General features: G+C 35.9%; 1 protein-coding gene and 2 long non-coding RNA genes across 8 annotated transcripts in view; 2 read left to right on the top strand and 1 right to left on the bottom strand.

The window, feature by feature from the left end:
* The window catches only part of ARHGAP15 (Rho GTPase activating protein 15), a 638954-nt gene that overhangs the window by 558486 nt on the left and 61028 nt on the right, over nucleotides 1–19440 (bottom strand). For 5 of the 6 annotated variants that reach the window (XM_055261923.2, XM_055261924.2, XM_063631362.1 and 2 more), the window contains one exon: nucleotides 4998–5066. In XM_055261923.2, coding sequence (XP_055117898.1) covers nucleotides 4998–5066 — 69 coding nt within the window. Of the gene's footprint in view, nucleotides 1–4997; nucleotides 5067–7285; nucleotides 7454–19440 lie in introns of those variants that run through there. The other variant, XM_055261925.2, reaches the window with a different exon arrangement.
* Nucleotides 5353–7757, top strand: LOC129472379 (uncharacterized). Its single transcript, XR_008653907.2, has 3 exons — nucleotides 5353–5585; nucleotides 6959–7197; nucleotides 7486–7757. It is a non-coding gene; the product is annotated as an uncharacterized lncRNA (long non-coding RNA).
* On the top strand, nucleotides 11154–18696 carry LOC129472380 (uncharacterized). The gene is made up of 3 exons (XR_008653908.2): nucleotides 11154–14122; nucleotides 14566–14745; nucleotides 18158–18696. It is a non-coding gene; the product is annotated as an uncharacterized lncRNA (long non-coding RNA).

Here is a 19440-nt window from a genome sequence, read left to right as displayed (position 1 = left end):
GAGAAACCTTACTATATGCAAGTAAATCAACAAATAGCCTTAAGAGTAGGCAGGTAAATTATGAAAACCATTTCTGAATATTCTAATGGTTCTTCTGATATTAGCTTATGCTTGATATAGTGGCATAGAAAATACACAATTAAAAATTATATAAAAATTATTAATTTTTTAAATAACCATAATTTGGATTTTATATATATTATATATTACGATTTTTTATGTAAAAAACTTTGGGGCACCTTTAGACACTGTTGAAATATAAGTGCATATATATTTTATGTATAAACATACAGACACACACACACACAGACATTTACTGAGCTCCATTTTCAGCCTAACTTTTGCCATGTTTCATCAACTACTTCAGAGCAAACTTTTTATGTGTTATTTTTACTAAATAATCTAGCTCTTCATAATTATTTTTGTACTTTATTTTCTGTGTAATCCTAATTTATTTAAAATAAAGCCAAACAAATAAAGCATTTATTTTCCTATTTATTGGAGAACTACAGTGTGCCAGCCTTTACACGAAGTTTTAATAGTAAAACAATAAATAAGACATAGTTTTCCCTTCAAATAGCTTATAGCTCAGTAAGAGCAATAAAGGAAATAGGCAATTTTAGTGTGATGGGGCTGGAATAGAGTCAAGACCCAGCTGCTACTGAGAGACAGATCAAAGGGCTGTCTAATTTAAATTTAAGGAATTAGAGAAATCCTTCCTAGAGAAAATGCTCTCTAAGTTGAGATCCACGTAATTAATTTTGAAAACAATCTATTAGTATATCTAATTATATTGAAAAATTGGCTTTCACTACAAATGTTAGGCATATATTTATTAATATCTGCAACTAGCAACATTGTTTTAATAAACTTTTAATTTCTTATTACATCAATTCACAAGCATGTCTTTCCTGAACAAGTACTAGTGCCAAAAGCAATCTAAGTAGCAGTACGATATAATAAAGAAAATACAAGTCATGGCCTCTAACTTCAAGACATTTAAAATCCAGCCATGGAACAAGTCTATTACCTATGAAATAAGAGTGAACAACACAAAACAACGCATGAACATGTGCTGGAATGAAAGGACTATAATTGCTACAGGAAATCCAAGCTCCTTCAGGGTAAGAGCCATGTCTTAATCATGTTACTATTCCTGGCTTGAGGGTATGTGTTTGAGAGAGGATAATAAATAATGTAAATTGGGGACCATGATGCTATAGAAAATTTGATAATGAAATAATGAAAGTACTATTGAAAGAAGGCTGCTCTGGAATTGCTGCCTAGGATCAGTTGGGGGGATGATAGGGTATGATAAGGTCAGAAGCATTTCAAGGCTTGGGTGAGGGTTTGGGGGTGCACAAGAGAAGCATATGGGCACCACAACCATTGAGACATTTCATCAGAAAATAATGACTTATTCAAAGGGCCAGGGAGAAAATAAAGAACATAAAGAAAATGTGTTCTTATCCTAGATATATGTTTGCTACTAATAGAGATGGGCTGAATGGAAAGAGGGAATCAGTTTGAGAAGGCACTGATGAAGGGTTCAACTTGAGGGATTTCATTTCTGTGATGATAGAGATGACATCCTAGAACAAATGACTAATTCAAAGGAGAGAAAGTATACAAGCATAGACCTGTGTATTACAAGCTTGGAAGTGAAAACAAAAGCCATTAAATTTTCTTTATGCCTTCATTCAACACATACTTACTGAGCCCTTAACATGTTCTAGCAATTATTGTAGTCATGGGAATGAAGCAATGAACACAGGAGACAGTGTCCTTGCCCTCATAGAACTAAAATTCTAATAGGGTGACAAACTAACAAAAATAAATGCTGTAGTATGCCATCTGGTGGTAAGGTCTAGAGAGTAAATTAAGGTAAGAGAAGTGTGGATGGAAATGGTGTGGTTTCTTGTTTGTTCGTTTGTAGGTTCCTTTCTGTTTGTTTGCTTGTTTTATCTCTCTCTGCACAATCTTGGCTCACTGTAACCTCCACCTCCAGGGTTCAAGCGATTCTCCTGCCTCAGCCTAACAAGTAGCTGGGACTACAGATGAATGCCCCCACACCTGGCTAATTTTGTATATTTTTAGTAAAGATGGGGTTTTACCATGTTGGCCAGGCTGGTCTTGAACTCCCAACCTAAAGTGAGCCCCCTCCTCAGCCTCCCAAAGTGCTGAGATTACAGGCATGAGCCACCACACCTGGACCCTGTGGGTTTTGTTTGTTTGTTTTTGTTTCATTATTTTTTTTTAAGGGAGATTAGGGAAGACCTATTTAAAAAGGTGATATTAGAGCAGAGATGTGAAGCAAAGGAACATATGAGATATCCAAATTTCTGGGCACCAAATAAATTATTTTGTAAGAGATAGAGGCAAAAGCAGGTGGAATGGCCCTGCAGAGGAAGAGGTATCACCTTCATTGGAGCAGAAGGAGACAGGAGAAGAAAGGGAGAGGTGAGGCTGGGGAGGTCGATGAGTCTTCTAGGGCCTAGTGAACCATTGGATGTTTCTTAGCTTTTACCTGGGGTAGACCAAAAGCCAGGGAGGATTTTGAGTCAAGGAGTGATGTGAGATGGACGGAATGTTTGTTTCTCCTTAAAATTCATATGTTGAAATCCTAAACTCCAATGTAATGTTATTAGGAGGTAATTAGGTCATAAAGGTGGAGCTCTCATGAATAGGATTAATGCCTTTTTAAAAGGGATCCCAGCTTTCTTGCCCTCTTTTTGCCATGTGAGGATACAAGGAGAAGTCAGCTGTTTGCATCCCAGAAGAGGACCCTCACCAGATCCTGACCAGAATGGAATGCTGATCTTGGACTTCCAGCCTCTAGACCTATGAGAAATTTCTGTTGTTTAAAAGCCGCCTTGTTTGTGGTATCTGTTGTAGTAACAGACTGACTAAGATAAGAAACAAAATCTAATTTACATTTTAACAGGATCACTCCCGCTGTTGTGTTGAAAATAAACAATAGAAAGCGAAAGTGGGTAAACAGGGAGACTATTTCAATAAACTGGGTGACAGATGATAGTAATGGTGGTGAGAAATGAACTGATTCTGGGTATATTTTGAAGGCAGAGGAAACTGGGTTCTTTGGTGTTCATTTATGTTAACAACAGAAACAAGGGAAGATGACTCTTAGTGTTTTGACTGAAGCACCTGGAGGAATGAAGTTAGCATCTTGTGAAATGGAGAAGACTTGTGAAGTGGAGAACGGGTTTGGGCAAAAATCGGGATGAGTTTCAGATATGCTAAGTTTAGGATGTATATTAGAATTGTGTGTAAAAAATGCTAGAATTTATAGTACTGAAGTTCAAAGCTGTGGTCCATGATGGAAATAGAAATTTAGAAGTGGCTAGTGTTACATGTTCTAAAGCTACAACACTGAATGAGATGCCCTAGGAAATTACTATAGAGAGAAAAAATAAAAAATAAAAACTGAGCTCCAAAATGAAGAGGGACCAGTAAAGAGGATTGAAAAGAGGTGGCTCTCCAGCTAATTGGAGAGCCATGAGAAAGTGGTTTACTGGTAGTCATGTGAGGAAAATGTTTCTTTTTAATAAAAAAAATTTAGATTCAGAGGATATATGTGCTTACTTGTTACATGGATATACTGCATACTGGTGGGAGTGGGGCTTCTAGTGTACCCACTACCCAAATAGTGAGCATTGTACCCAATAGGCAATTGATTCAAGAAGAGAGCTATCAATTGGGTTAAATGCTCAGATAGACCTACTGAAGAGAGAACTGAGAAGTTACTGATGGATTTAACAACTTGGAGGCAATCAGTGACCTGGATAAGAGGTGAATGATTGAGATAAAAGCCTAAATAGAGTTGGTTCAAGAGACAAAGGGAGGGCAGAAATTGGAAACAGCAAAGGTAGATAATTCTTTTGAGAAATTCTTATCCTAAAGTAAAGCAGAATAAGGAGAAATAGCTGGAATGGGGATGTGGGATCTGGAACATGAAAAGCAATAGAAAACAGGAACACTGAAGCAAAAAAAGAAATTATTTTTGGTGCTAAGGATGGGACATCCCAAAGATAACAGGGATGAAATAGCTAGAGATAGACAGGAATACAGTCATCATAGGGCAGTATCCTGTAAACCAATAAGACTGGAAGCATATTGACCAATATGAAATGTAGCAGGAAAGACAAGTTGAATGAGTATGGAGGAAAAGCACATTGTATTTATCAAAAAATAGGTCATTAAAAGAAAGAAGTATCAGAACATATCAGAAAGGTTGGTCTTATGTGTTTTTAAGATATATATATAATACTTTATTCATTCATGTTATTTATAATATTTCAGGTACTCTTTTAGTCACTAGGATATAACAATACACAAAAACATGGAAAAAAGTGCCATTCTTATGGATGTTGAGTCTATTAATATTTTTTGAAGACAACAGCAACAATAACAAAAAAACTATCAACATTTACAATAAGCCCCCTGTAGTCTCTGGTTCCTATTATTCACATCTTTATGTAATCCTCTCCCCTTGTGTGAACTAGACTTAATGACTTACTTTTAACCAAAATAATGTGGCAAAGCTGATGGCGTATTGCTTTTACAATTAGGTTACAAGAGATTTTGACTTCCATCTTGCTAGTAAACTCTCCCTCTTGCCTTCTCATCTTGGATGCTTTGAAAAAGCAAGCTGTTATTTTGGAGAAATCTATGTGGCAAGGAAATAAGGGCAGCCTTTGGCCAACATTCCTGGAAGACCTGAACCCAGCCAACAACCACATAAGTGAACTTGAAAGCAGACCTTCCCCAGTCAAGCCTTCGGATGAGATCCCAATTCTGGCTGACACTTTTGTTGCAACGTTTTGAGAGACTCCAAGCTAGATCCGTCTACTAAGTGATGCCCCGATTCCTGACTCACAGAAAAATGAGATAATAACCTATGCTGTTCTAAGTTGCTGAGTTTTGTGGTAATTTATTTTGTATCAGTAGATGAAGAATATAATGACTTAAACACTTACCAGTTGTTCCAGTGGAGGAATGACATCTTTCAAGATATGCTGTGAATGATTCCTTCTGTGTCGGGATATCTGCAAATATATTGACGTTGGATATTATTACATAATTTTTCTTGATAGAGTTTAGTAAGAATACACATAAAATAACCTATTCAGTGTTATTCAAGCATGTGAATTAAGTAGATATAAAATGAGAAGTAAATGTTTTGGACATTGACTAATTTAAATAAAATATGTACTCAAAGATGGCTGGCTCCAAGTGCATCTCAAACCCAATTCTCTTCTTACCATGTAACCTTGACACCCCTTTCTTCAAATGTTGAAATCTGTGTTCTCTCATGTGAACCTGGGCAGACCTTATGCCTGCTTCAATCAAAAAGTACAGCAGAAGTTCCACTCTATGACTTCAAAGATTGGAACACGAAAATGTCATACATTCTCCTGTGTCCTCTGAGAACCCTCACTCTTGGAAAATATGTTGGAGGAAACCCAAATAACACCCACAGAGTGAGCACAAGGAAAGCCTTATAGGTTTCTGATTGATAGAAAGGCTGAGGTTCCAGCAGACGGCCAGCACCAACCACCAAGCTTGTGAGTATAAAGAAGTCCTCTACCCTTCCCAGGCTCTGGTAATCATCATTCTATTCCCTGTCTCTATGAGATCAATTGTTTTATAGCTCCCCCAAATGAGTGAGAACATGTGAAATAAGAAATGATAAATGCTCGGGTTAGTGAATACCCCAATTACCCTGATTTGATTATTATACATTGTAGACGTGTGTTAAAACATTACACTACCTCGTACATATATATACCCATTATGTACCCCTAATGATTAAAAATAGAACATTAAATTTAAAAAGAGTCCTAGCCTGGGCAACATAGTGAGACTCCAACTCTACAAAAAAAATTTTTTTAAATTAGCTAGGCATGGTGGCACACACCTATAGTCAGTCCCTAGCTACCCCAGAGGCTCAAGTGGGAGAATCACTTAAGCCAGGATTTTGAGGCTGCAGTAAGCTATGATCACACAACTGCACTCCAGCCTGGGCAACAGAGTGAGACGCCACTCTAAAAAAAATAAAAATTAGAAAAAAGAACTCCTAATGATTGCCTTTTGGCCATTGAGTTTCCCCCAACCTTCAAACGTCCAAGAAGAGAACTCAAATATATTGTGGGGTAGAAACAAGCTATTCCTGTGTGCTTCATCTGAATTTTTGGCCAGACTCTAAGCACGATAAAAACATTGTTTCACACCTCTATGTTTCAAGGTGATTTGTAACTAGGACAAAATATTTCATATTGAAATGTTTTTTTGTTGATGACGTGAGCTCAGTTTTTTCAGGATCAACATTCTATTAAGTCTCATGTCTTTTATTATTAACCAGATGTGTTTAAATACTCAAAAATCACTTTTTTATGTGCTTTTAGAACAAATTAAAATAAATCTTAATGTTCTTTTTCCTGAAGAAGCATAATAGACAGATTCTACAATAAAACATAAAGAGAAAGAGAATTTATAATAAAATCTTATGCTGTTTTATAATTTAATCAGAAACTCTCATTAATATTGTTTCATATTTACTTGGAGAGAGAGAAGGAGGGAAGAAGGGGCATGAGGAGGATGAGAGAGAGAGAGAGAAAGAGAAAAAGAGAGAGAGAGAGAGAGAGAAGTGTTAAGAAATTAAAGAAATAAAGCAGACCTGAGTACTATGTCTAGGAAAGGACTTTATTGTTTTTGGTTCTGGCTACTGGCACATACAACTGACTGAAGGAATTAGATCAATGTCTGTGAAGATTTTGAGAGAATTGTTTTACCAAAAAAAAAAAAAAAAATCAGAAACCTGGCCTAAAAAAATCCACGACTCTATACAACCTGGAACCCCACATTTGCTCTATGAAAACTGGGTTATGAAGAAAGTAAAACTCTAAGGAGATAATTTTCCCCAATGTTCGCTTCACAGGTGGCCTATGGAAGATAATTGAGAAGGAAGAGACTCCAGAAAGCAGGTCCAGAAACCCTGGAGAACAGTGGCCATGGGGAATTTCAGAAAGGAGAGCCGGGGACTGTCTCGACTTTGAGGGAAGTTGTCTCACAGAGACTGGCCAGTAGGATTTAATTATTGTTTTGGTCCAGTGACTGTTGGCTGTTTACCTACTTTTCCTTTGACACATGAGAAAGGTTTTTGTTTGTTTTTCCCAGGTACCAAGTTCTTGCTCCATTGTTGTCTATTGGACATGGTGGGGAAAGTGGGACAGAGAGCTTATATCTCAAGCTCTAAATCACTTACCTGGGCTGTCTCCCCACCCCTTCCGCAAAACCTGGACTTTATGGAGAGAGCTGTTTATCACCAGAGATTCTGAAATTTGAGCTTGATGCTGTAACTGGATGGGACTTTAGGCTGTGTCCATTGGGGAGGTGGATGGATGGTGTAAACGGCTATATGGTGAAGGGTATGGCCGTTCACCAAAATTGTATCCTCTTTTCTAGATGCTACGTTTCTCCGCCTGCCTTGCAGTTAGGAGTGGCCATGTGACTAGTTCAGATCAAGGGATGTGAGCAGAAACAATGCCAGCCACTCCCTGGCTGAGGCTATTAACCAGGGAGTGTTTCCCCTCCATGTCCTCTCTTTCCTCATACCCTGGCTGGGAAAACAATGAACAAGGCCCTACGGAGGGATGAAGATGCAAGATGGAAGGAGTTTGGGCTCTGAATGACCATGTGGGGAAAACCATACATAGGCCAGTAAAACTCACTTTGTATTCTTTAGTAAATTTTTATTGTGGAGTAATTTTATACTTAAGAGAAAAGTTGCAGAGGGAGTTCCTGCAGAAAACTTCCATCTAACTGTTACATAAGTGAGAAACAAGCTTCTTTTTTTTGGAATCTTCATCTATTTTACAGGATTTTACAGCTGCTGGCATTACCGTAAATATGTTACCCATAGTTGATGCTCAATTAACGTCTAAATGAAAGGTCTTATGCATAAGGAGACTGAGGGCAGAATACTTAGTTAATGCGAGTGATCGTAGAAACCCAGAATTCACACTTATTAATCATCCACTGATATTTCAGCTTCCTCTCAGGAGTGGAAGAATATATGCATTTGGTATCTAAACCTCTTTAAAAACAGAAATTTATTTTATCTTGCTATACATTTAGAATGTACTACTCTTAATTACTACTCATTATACTAAGATTTATACTCTCCACTGAAAATTTCATACATATGTCGTATATTTAACTTTCAAGAGTGGAAGAGTTCCAAGACGGACGGAGTTTTCCTGTTCTATTTCCTTAAAACCCAACTAGATTCCCATTCTTAGGGCAAAAGCAATTCTCCTGGAAAGTAAAGAATCTCAAGTTCTAAGTGTTAGAGAATTAGCAAGTAAATGTCTCCACAATATTGATGAGTGGGCACTTGGCCTTTAACTATGTCAGTCGCACCATTTCTTCTATGGCTAACTCCATGCCCTCTTTCATCTGACCACTACTAAATTCTTACAGGCATACAGACCCACTTGCCTCTAAATATTCCCTTCCACTCACCTATAGAAAGCTTTTATTTAAGGCAATGTTTGGAAATGTGTGGTGTACATATTATTAAGAGCATGAGAGATTATTTTAGCTGATGAGTGTTTTCATCGTAATGATTTATAAAATCCTAAGGTTTCATAGAAAAATGTGTCACACCAAAACCATTTACTAGTGATATGAATATATTTTATTTTAAAATAAAGCGATTTAAGTTTAAATAATATAATTAAATAAGTAATTTATGGTACAAAATATGGAAAAAACTCACAAACATAGCAAGTGAATGACTGAAGTTTGGGAAACAAATTTAAATAAGAAGACTCAAAATAGAAACTAGGCACATACTTATTTCACCCTTAAAGGGGCCCGTTGAGTCCACGGTACAAATAAGAATGCAAATTGAGAAATTTATACAAAGATAATATTGTATGCTAACATTTATTGAGTACTTATTGTCTGCCAGGCATGGTTCTCTACGGTTTTCATTTATTAGCATGTTTAATTCTCACCGAAACCTTAAAAGGTTAATAATATTAACCATTTTTATAAGTATCGAAGTGTAAATACAGTTTAAGTAACTTTGAAAATCCATAGCTAATGAAAGGCACAGGTGGTATTTTAACCTAGATCTAAGAATAAGCTCAACTATGACACTTTATTGTTTATCCAGCAATATAAGTGTGTGTGTATGTATGTGTGTGTGTGTGTGTGTGTAGGCAGTCACTACATTCTTGGGGAACTACAAAGTTGAGAGCCTCCGTGTGCATAAAAGGATATTTCTAAGGTAGAATTTAGAGTCAGACTTATGAATTTGTACACATTTATACAGGATGGTAGAAATCAGGTTCAAATTTGTTGTGAATCATCTTAATACTCCTTTAGGGGAAGCAATATTGCTGATCATTCCTAAATCAATAAACTAGCCAATCTATCATTTTCAACCAGGTTATGAAGATATTGAAAAAAGAGAGCTTTCGTCACCTGTCTTTTGCTTTAATGTTGTTCTCAGTAAAGCATTAGACCAAGAAATATGTGATCACTCCAAATCAGATTATGTTGACGGAGACTTATGACTTAGGAAATTCTGGATCCAAAATGGCTTGTTTTGCATGGATATCAGGAAAAATTAGGATATTTCAGGTTGTCTTTACATAATATACTTAATTGAAATAATAATTATAAAGAAAACTTGGGTCAACCAAAATCTCATCAAGTAAGTTTGAAGTGAAAAAAGTCTCTCCTAAGCCATAGTATAAATAACAGAAAATGTTATAGTACTTATATAGATCTTGATTAATAGCTTATTATTATCTGACAATTTTACAAATTATTATGGGACATGCTCTTGACAAATATTCCAGCTTAAAACATTAGATGTCCTTATGAACCATTTATTTATATCCAGAAAACATTTCACATTTAGTACATCCACATGTCAGTAATTTCTAATAGTAGGTGATCAAAATATACTTGTTTGTTTGTGTTATAAAATCTCTACTACCAGTATTGCAGAGAGAATTTCATTTTAAACCGTAGTTTAAATTCTTCCTCAACAATCTCAGAACTTTTAAAATGTATCTGATATCAAAACCCTACATTTTATTCTTCAAGTTGCTTAGATTAAGTTTCAGAATGCTGACAAAGGAGGGTTCCAACATTTGATCTTCAAACCTTTTCGCTTTTGCTAGAATTGTTCATTAATTATTGAATTTTGAAAACTTGAATAGAAGAATAATATTAGCAGTAGCTTGATACAACTTTATTTCAATAAATTATTTTCTCTCAAAAACAGAAGCATTTCTGTAAAGCTTCTGAGAAGCTTTAATGTATTATGGTTATGCATGTCTCTTTAATTTTGTTTCCAAATGTTTTTATATAGTATATAGGTCCCCCCTCTAAACAGAAGAGAACATGTATATATGTCTATTGCATAATTAAATGTTCACAGCCTTGTTTATTTTGCTAGTTCTTATATTTATAAATGATGGAATGTTGGTTTCAATATCATGCTAAAATTCCCATTTGAAAAATTTTGTGCATTTCTACCTCTTAATTTACTTGCAATATTTTAGAAAAAGAAAAGGGGCCCTGACAATTCTGTTTCTCTGACCTGCTTATTAAGAGTTTCATTCAAGGTGGCATAATTATGTCTTAAATTATTTTTATTACAATATTCTGCATATTAAGCAACTGAGTTTTCCTAATAAATATTTGAACTGATGGTAACACTTCTTTTGGGGAGAAAAAAAAGTCTGACCTGATCTTTTACTGCGTGTGGGCAATCTTGTTTTCAATGGCGCTGTTTCCTATTTAATTATCACGTCCTGCAAATAGGAATGATTTGTAACTACCATTGAAAAAACTTGAAATATAAAATTCTTCTGACTTGGATTATTTTGAACCTAGTATTACTGAAAATCTGTGTTTTTCCTTATTTATCACCACCCACCACTCTCTCCCTTTCTACTTCTGTTCTTCCCCTCCCCAGGTATTTAGCTTTCTAATTGTGCAAAGCTAAATGGAAAAACATAGTATTCTGAATATATAATGCACATTTTCCTTCAAATTCCTCTTTGTTCTTATTAGGATATGGATCATAATTAAGTTTTTCGGATATCTTTTTCTCCAAAAAGAGGAATTAAAAAGTCAGTTTTTCAAAGTGTCTTCATTTTCTCTTCCATTCCTTTTTCATTTTTATCTATTTAAAGGATATGAAACGATGGGTGGGATTAGTATGTGATATATTACATACTGTAAAAATAACAGAATTTGGGCATATTATTTTCCTTGTGTAGGAGGGTCTACTATGAAAGTTATACATAAACATGAAACATTCCACATAGCTCTGATTTTAAATAGATTACCATTTTTGATGAAAGTTTATATCTTGTGGCTTAGAATTGAAATAAAATCACTTGAAGAAAAGCATTAGTTTGTTCCAAGATTTTCACAGACATGTACGTTTCTGCGGCGTACCTCCCATTAGCAACGTCCCTGAATACTTGGATGAAAAGCAGAAATAAATCTGTGGTTAAGTTTAGTTTTTATCTCTATAGTTTCTCAAAAGTTTTTTTGATGTATCCCAATTCTTACATTCCAATCTTCATTTGTTTTGCCAAATTCTATTTCTTAAAGCTATTACAATCAGAAATTAAGGAAAGTTAGTGAAGCTTTTTTTTTCTTTACAGTTAATCTTCTAATTTTAACTATTTGTGAACACATGTAAAATTTATCCATGTCCCACAATTATTCTAACACTACCTAAATGCACCTTTTCATAATCCTAGTGGGAGCCAATGTCATAAACCAAAGAAAGATGCAATTTTTCTGTTTTGTTCCTTATTAATGTATGATAAGTAAATTGTTTCACAATTCCACTTTCCTCCATCTGCCCATAATATCATTCAATTGCCAAAGTGGACATCCAGAAGCAAATATTCTCTCTTGTTTTTTGGGAGGGGGGCTCTTCCCTAAGCCTGTTTTGATTGTATATTATTGTCAGTCAGAAATCTGACACTCTCTTATTTTCTTTTTTATCCCCGGCACAAAATGAAAGAAAATGATTCAAAAACCTTCTTGAGGACAAATAAAAGTTTATCAGCTTTTAAAAAAATGTGTGGATTTTTTTTTATAAACATCTGTGTCACCTGTAGTGCCCACCAGCCTCTCATTCCAAGTCTAGCTGAGTTAAAGTCAGCTTCAACCACATTTTCCTATATCCCAGATAGCCAAAGGGAAGCGTTTGCTAAAATGATTCTGACTCCTTAATAATTCTCTGCTTTATTTAGTCCCGAACACATGTGTTCCACAAAGAAAATCAAACTGCGTCGTGACCTTACTATTTAAGTAAAAAATAGTTATAGATGATACATTTTCTTGCTTATTGCTGAATACTATTCCCTTTAGCTCTCCCCTATCTTTTTTGCATATTTTCACTAGATTGTTTCTCTCTGACAGTTTTCTCAAACAGAGCGGGGTCGTTCATATGTAACCTGGACATACCACAATTTTAGCCTTCAAATCGGCTTTTAAGATAAGAACCACCAGAACCAAGAAACTCAGAGATGCCTAAGTAATATAATTTTCTTGGTTTTTCTCTGTAGAATCACCTATTTTTTTTAGCCATGAATTTCTAAATTGATATAATGAGAAACTCAGGGCCAAAATAGACATATAAACATTTTATTCTACTCATAATATTACTAATGGTATTAGATCTAAGACATTATATAATTTATCAAAGCCAAAGCTATAGTTCCCACCATTAGCAGATAAAATAACTTATTACTCTTTCACTCCCAATAATATAAGCACTTACTCTCTTGATATAAACAAAACGAAATACTTTAGGGAGTAGATTAAGAAAACATAGGTGGGTAATCTTGAACCAAACTGATATTTTCTCCACAACTAAAGTCGTATGTTATATTTAAAATAAAAAGATTTAAGACAACAGAAAACAATACCAAGAACTACCACAAAAATACCTCATAAGAAAGCAACATAGAAAATAATTAAGGTTCTGAATGTTAAAATTATCTACCTATTCCTAACCAAATAAAACAAATCACTGTCAAATCACCATTTGGCTATGTTCGGCAGAAACAATTTCTGTCTAATTTAATGATGTTTAACTGTCTGGAAATTCTTAACAAATTAGAATCAGGCTTATATTTTCAGTCTCAAATAAAAATGTTTCTTTCATTGCCCAGAAAGGCTTTTGTTGAAATAGGAAGTTTACTTCTTACTTCTTCAAGTGTATGTTCCATCACTGAAGAAGAAATTCTCTTTTGTGAAAGCTCTGATCCACGATAGTTCTAATTTAATCCATGATATGTCAAGTTTGACAAAGATACCTAGCCATGGTCAGCTGTCAGTAGTATACTGACAACTTTCTTCATACATCACTATTTCTTAATGCAAAGGTGGAAAAGTGTTAACTCACTGAAAATGGTCTGCCTATGTTGAAAGGTCACTTGTAACAGCATTGTGGGAAACCAAGCTTTGAACAATTATATCATTCTTTCAAGAATTAACAGGTTCTCAAAGATTTAAAATAAGCATATTGAATGTCCTTAGTATCTTTAGTCAATGGTGAATAATTGTATCCTCCCAGTTTCCTTTCTTCACTTATTCTTTGAGGTTTTCAGAGACCCTAAACTCACCTTCTGCTGCCGAAAAAGCAGATTTAGTTCTGAAGGTTAATCCAACTCAGCAGGATTGAAGGATGGCACTTTTCCTTGGTCGTAAGTATGTTGGCTCAGGCCAGACAGCTGTTAGGACATTCTCCTCTGGGAATCGTGCCCTCAACACCCACCGTTGATGCACATACATGGTCTACTGGCTGCCGACTTCCATGCCCATCTGCTCAAATGGCATGGTGCCCACTCACAAGTTGGCTGGATTCTTGCCCTTAGTGTGTAGGTGCCAGGCAATGATGGGTTTAGATGGGCAGCCTGCATAATACTACAAGTGACAATTTTTTTTCTTTTTTTCTTTGTACAGTGTCTGTCCTCTGTGCTTCCCTGAAAGAGAAACTTGTGTTTCTCCACCTTCAATTATACCTGTGGACACATGTGGCCTTGTACAGGTATGTCCAAATGTATGCGACCTGCCACCAACAGTAAGATGAAAGGCAAGAATTCACAGAGCCCCACATGACAAGTGCTAACACTGAAATGGGTTGGATTGTGAAAATCCTGACCACCTGGAGTCTGTCAGAAGATATTTACCATGAGTGTAAGTACAGCAGACCTCTCATAGATAGCAGTGGCATCAAGAAGCAGCTTAAGTTACAGCACTTTTGTCTGTTGCAGTTCCAGCACAAATCATTTGCCTTGCATTAAAAAGGCACATGCAACAGCAAGGGAAATAAATCAGGCAAAAAGAACAAACTTAATGGGAACACAATTTATATGTTCAATGAGGGCAAGGGTACAAGCTAGGATACTCAGACCTCAGAAATAACCCTGACTGGAGGTCTTAATGGAAAGAAAAAGAAACAGAAATAGCATCTCTCTTTCTAATCTACAGCAAACCCGTGGAGAGGAATAGATTGGCATAGGAGGTTGTGACTTTAATGATCCAAAGCATATGAATGCTTGTTAGCAGACAGCAGACAGACATAAGTAAGAACAACAGTAATGGCTGCATCTGCAGCCTGGCCTATGGCACTAAAACCAATCAGGCAGCACTGGAGAGCTGTGCCGGAAGGTATGTTAAAGCCGTGCTTTCCTTGTATGTTTATTTAGGGGTGATTGAATTCAGGGTGTTGTCATTCTGCCTTGGAGAATGGTTATCCAATGTGTAGGCATGATCTTTCTCTCTGAATATGCTCTGTTGAGTCAGTTAGTTATGTGTGACTACTTGATCTGTCCTAGTCTTTATACAGTGCCAACATTCTCCAGTCCAAGTTCCAAAGGAACAGGGCCTAAAAACTTTTGGCTCCAGAATCAAATTAGGCTTCTCTGCTTCCCTAGCCAGAAGTGAATAAATACCCAATGGCCAAAACCAAAGAATTTGACATTGTGGAATGAATAGAGCTGTCATATACCACTAAAGTGTAGAAATATCTACTGTTTGAAGTCAAGACTAGTTCAACATCTTCAGTAATCAGAACAGACTTCTTTGGACACCTTTATGGGTTAGTCTGGCTTTTGATTGGAAATGTTTCTGGCAAGCTGTTGATTCCAGATATCAGAAATGTAAGAACATACGGTTTATAAGAGAAAGTCTGCCGTTTTTTTCTGTCAAAAAATTCTTCAAGGCAGCACATTTTTATAAAAGATGGGTCCTTCATTTACCTCCAGGTTAGCACCACTTACTTAGATGTATTCTACAAGAGAACTAGTCAAAGAAGAGGTGAATCAGTATAGTTGAAAAAATAGTATTTGAAGCTAAATTGGGAGTTCACTCAGGAGTTTCTGGTGAAAATAGAAAAAAGAATGACTAGATTGATCCAAAACTCGTTAATCTGATTGCTGTGGTATGAATTAGCTATCAAAGTTCCCTGATAAATCATTTCTGTCACAACTTGTCACATCCCAAGGTTATAACAGTAAGAATCACATACAACTAATTTCTTGAAAATAAATAAAAGCAGATGTCCTATCAAGGGAGTCTTGAGGGCAAGGGGCATGTTTTATTCATCTTTAAATCTGCAATACTTAGCATAGTGTATAACACTGTATTGGAATTGGCCTTTCAACCTTTATATAGTACCTCTTTATACATGTGACCTATTATTTATTTGAATTCATCACAAACTTCAATAGCTTTACCCTAAGATACCTTGTTAGAAACATATTCATCATTCTTTTTAAAATATGAACCAAGTCAGTCGCAAGCCTTTTCCAGGTGGACTTCCATAATTTCTCTTTGGAGCTTTGACATCTGCTCTTACTGAAATAGGATTGAATTTTCAAAATGACCCCCCCCCACAATGATTCTTTAATTGAAATAACTGATCCTACTTCGGATACTAGTTCCTTGACCTGTGTCGCATATATAATACTTGGGGCTTATGTTCCTCTTCTAAAGAAAAAAACCTGACCTTTTGATTGGAAATGTTTCTTGGAGAAGAAATAATAATATAGATAGGTGGGCCAGGTGTGATGGCTCACGCCTGTAATCCCAGCACTTTGGGAGGCCCAGGTGGGCGGATCATGAGGTGAAAAGATGGAGACCACCCTGGCCAACATGGTGAAACTCCGTCTCTACTAAAAATACAAAAATCAGCTAGGCATGGTGACGCGCACCTGTAGTCCCAGCTATTCAGGAGGCTGAGGCAGGAGAATCGCTTGAACCCGGGAGGCAGAGGTTGCTGTGAGCTGAGATCACGCCACTGCACTCCAGCCTGGCGACAGGAGCAAAACTCCATCTCAAAAAGATAGATAGATAGATAGATGATAGATAGATAGATAGATAGATAGATAGATAGATAGATAGATAGATGTAGATAAGAATATATAGATACATTTCTGCTTCTAATAGAATTAAACACGTGTATTATTGTTTTAGACTGTCTTATATTCTATTATCATTTATCCTCTGAATTATTTAACCTCTTGGTACTTCTATTTTCTCAAAATATGACATGGTAGAGTACTTATACCTCATAGGATTGCAAAAGGAATTTAAAAATTAATACATATATGCCTTAGAGCACTTGGTAAGCCTTCATAATTATGATCTTCCCTAAACCAACTGTATTATCTTTCAGCTGATATTCTAGTAAATGGGTAAATACATTCTAGTAAATTGATAATTATCATTAAGCCAAGGTATTTATGAAATTCTTTCATGCTTCTGTAAACTCTTTTGAAATGATTTATTTCTTTCCTTGAAAAGAAATTCTAACCATTTTCTTCTAAGACATTTGAAAGCATTTTATTAGAAAAACCTTCAAACACACAAGGAGATGGGAGTATACGGGGCAGGTACACCAGGAGGTAGGAATCTTAAGATCGTCTTCAAATTCTGCCTATCCCAATCTCACCTCTGACCTTCAATAATTTGCATCACACAAACTACATCTTTCCCTCCTATAATTCCCAGGTCTTGTCCTGTTCTAGCATTAGCCTAATGTAAAAAGTCTCATTATCTAAATCTAAATCTTATTATCTCACCAACTCAAAGACCAAAATCTATTCCTCTACATCACCTAAATTCAGCGCTGAAGGAAGTTGAGCTAGACTGAGATTACCTATTAAGTAAGAGGTGGGATTCAAACACAGGTTATTTTGTTCTAGAGCCAATAGTGTCTAACAAGTACCATGTTCCATCAGTGCTATGAGGTAGTTATGATCATTGCCTCTGCTCCATCGATGATGAATCTAAGGCAAGTGGGAAAATGTTGCAAAGTTTGTAAGAGTCAGAGTCTATTGGTTAGCCCAGACTCATCTGATTAAAAACCCCATGCATTCTGTCCCCAAAGCTTTCAAATGCTGTACCTACTGCCTATCAAAGTGGATATTCAACAAATACCTGTTAGCTCACCATCATTTACATTGTATTGTTTGCAGATTAAGATATGGAATAATATTTATGACACTTTTACTCTGTTATTTTATATATAATCAAGTTCCTATTTTCTATTTTAATCATATTTCAGATAAGGTATTTTTATAACCATTTAGAACATTATCTAAGGTGAAATAATGATAGCAATATTTTGGAAATCAGGGAGATGAGCAGACTAAAGGTATGTGTTTACCACTCTATCCATTCAAAAGTAGTTATGAATTTTTATTTGTTGAATCCTGAAACTGGAAAACAATGTTCAGTTATTGATCTGTTATAGATATTATATTAGCTGAGGCAAAGATGTTAGGATAGATTTCTAGTTGAAAGTCATGAATTGATCATCTATCTTAATCTCCCCTACCTATTAAGATCCTATTGATATCACAGTAAAATAATCAAAATATGTTATGTTTACAAACTCACAGAGAATGGGAATGTGAGCAAAAGAGAATAATATGTCTCAGAAACTTTTGGAAGATAAAAGGTGTATGAAAGCACTGTAATGACTTTGTAAAATAAAAGAAGTTAGAACCTGCCTTTGCAGTTGTGGGGATGAAGGTATTAATGACAAAGAAGTTAACAAATTTACCTTTTGCTACAGAATATCCAAGAGGCTGATCACTTGGTAGTGCCTGGTACCAGGAAGATACGGTCAAGACTGCCTACAACAGCCATCATTCAGAAAGGCTAGACTCCCAGGCTTACTCACCCATTGCAAATAGTCAGCTGACGGCTCCCAGACCTTCATGAGATAAGATTAAACAAGGAAGCTTCTAGAGTCTAGACTCAAGTTCACTTGGCATTGCAGAGGGAAGAGTTGAATGTGAGACTGCAAACTAGGGGATTAAAATCTACCTCACTAGCAATAAGACTTTTAGCCCCCATCCTCAGTCAATTTCCCAGGTATGTCAGAGGCAAAAATATATCCCTTCATTCAGAAGATTGGAGGAGTCTTCTCTAGCAGAAGTGAATGACTCCCAGGTCCTGCAGACACTAAAATTTGGATACCCCCAATGAAAAGTCAGCTTCATAATGTGATTGATTTAGAGAAGACTGTCAGTCAAGAAGTCCGGTGCCCCTGCTCCAAATACAAGGAAATTTTAACCAGCATTTTAAATGCCTCTTTTAAAAATGTGAAAAGGCAGGTACGAGTTACTATAAATTAACTACTTACTAACTTACAACTAATAATTAAGGAAATATTTATTGTATGAATAATAACATTGAATAATATGTACAATGTACTGTTTCAAGTGATGAATAAAACACCCTCTGTCCTCATGAAGCTTGCAATCTTTACAAAAAGTTGTGAAATGAAATAAGAATATCAAAATAAGCAAACAGAAACCCAAAGTAAGCAGAAATAATACAAGAAACAGATGGTAACAAACGAACAAAAACTATTAGCACTATAATTAAAATAAGAAAATATATAGGACTCATAAAAACAGAAATAATAATAAATGAGAATGGCATTAGGAAAGTAAAAATATAAATATATTTTTTAAATCAAGTAAATTTCTGGAGGAAAAAATAAGTAACCCAAAAATATCAGGAAAAGCGAAGACACGAGTAGAAAGAAAAGATCAAGGCCAGGTGCGGTGGCTCACGCCTGTAATCCCAGCAATTTGGGAGGCTGAGATGGGTGGATCACTTGAGGTCAGGAGTTCGACACCAGCCTGGTCAACATGCTGAAACCCCATCCTAACTAAAAATAAAAAATTAGCCAGGTGTAGTGGCCCGTGCCTGCAATCCCAGCTATTTGGGAGGCTGAGGCATGAGAGTCTCTTAAACCTGGGAGGCAGAGGTTGCAATGAGGAATGAGATCCTGTCTCCAAAAAAAGGAAGAAAGAAAGAAAGAAAGAAAGAAAGAAAGAAAGAAAG

This window comes from Symphalangus syndactylus, chromosome 22 (assembly GCF_028878055.3).
Source record: "Symphalangus syndactylus isolate Jambi chromosome 22, NHGRI_mSymSyn1-v2.1_pri, whole genome shotgun sequence".
NCBI classification, from domain to species: domain Eukaryota; kingdom Metazoa; phylum Chordata; class Mammalia; order Primates; family Hylobatidae; genus Symphalangus; species Symphalangus syndactylus.
Note: the sequence above shows the minus strand (reverse complement) of the source record. Positions and strands in the feature narration are given on the sequence as shown.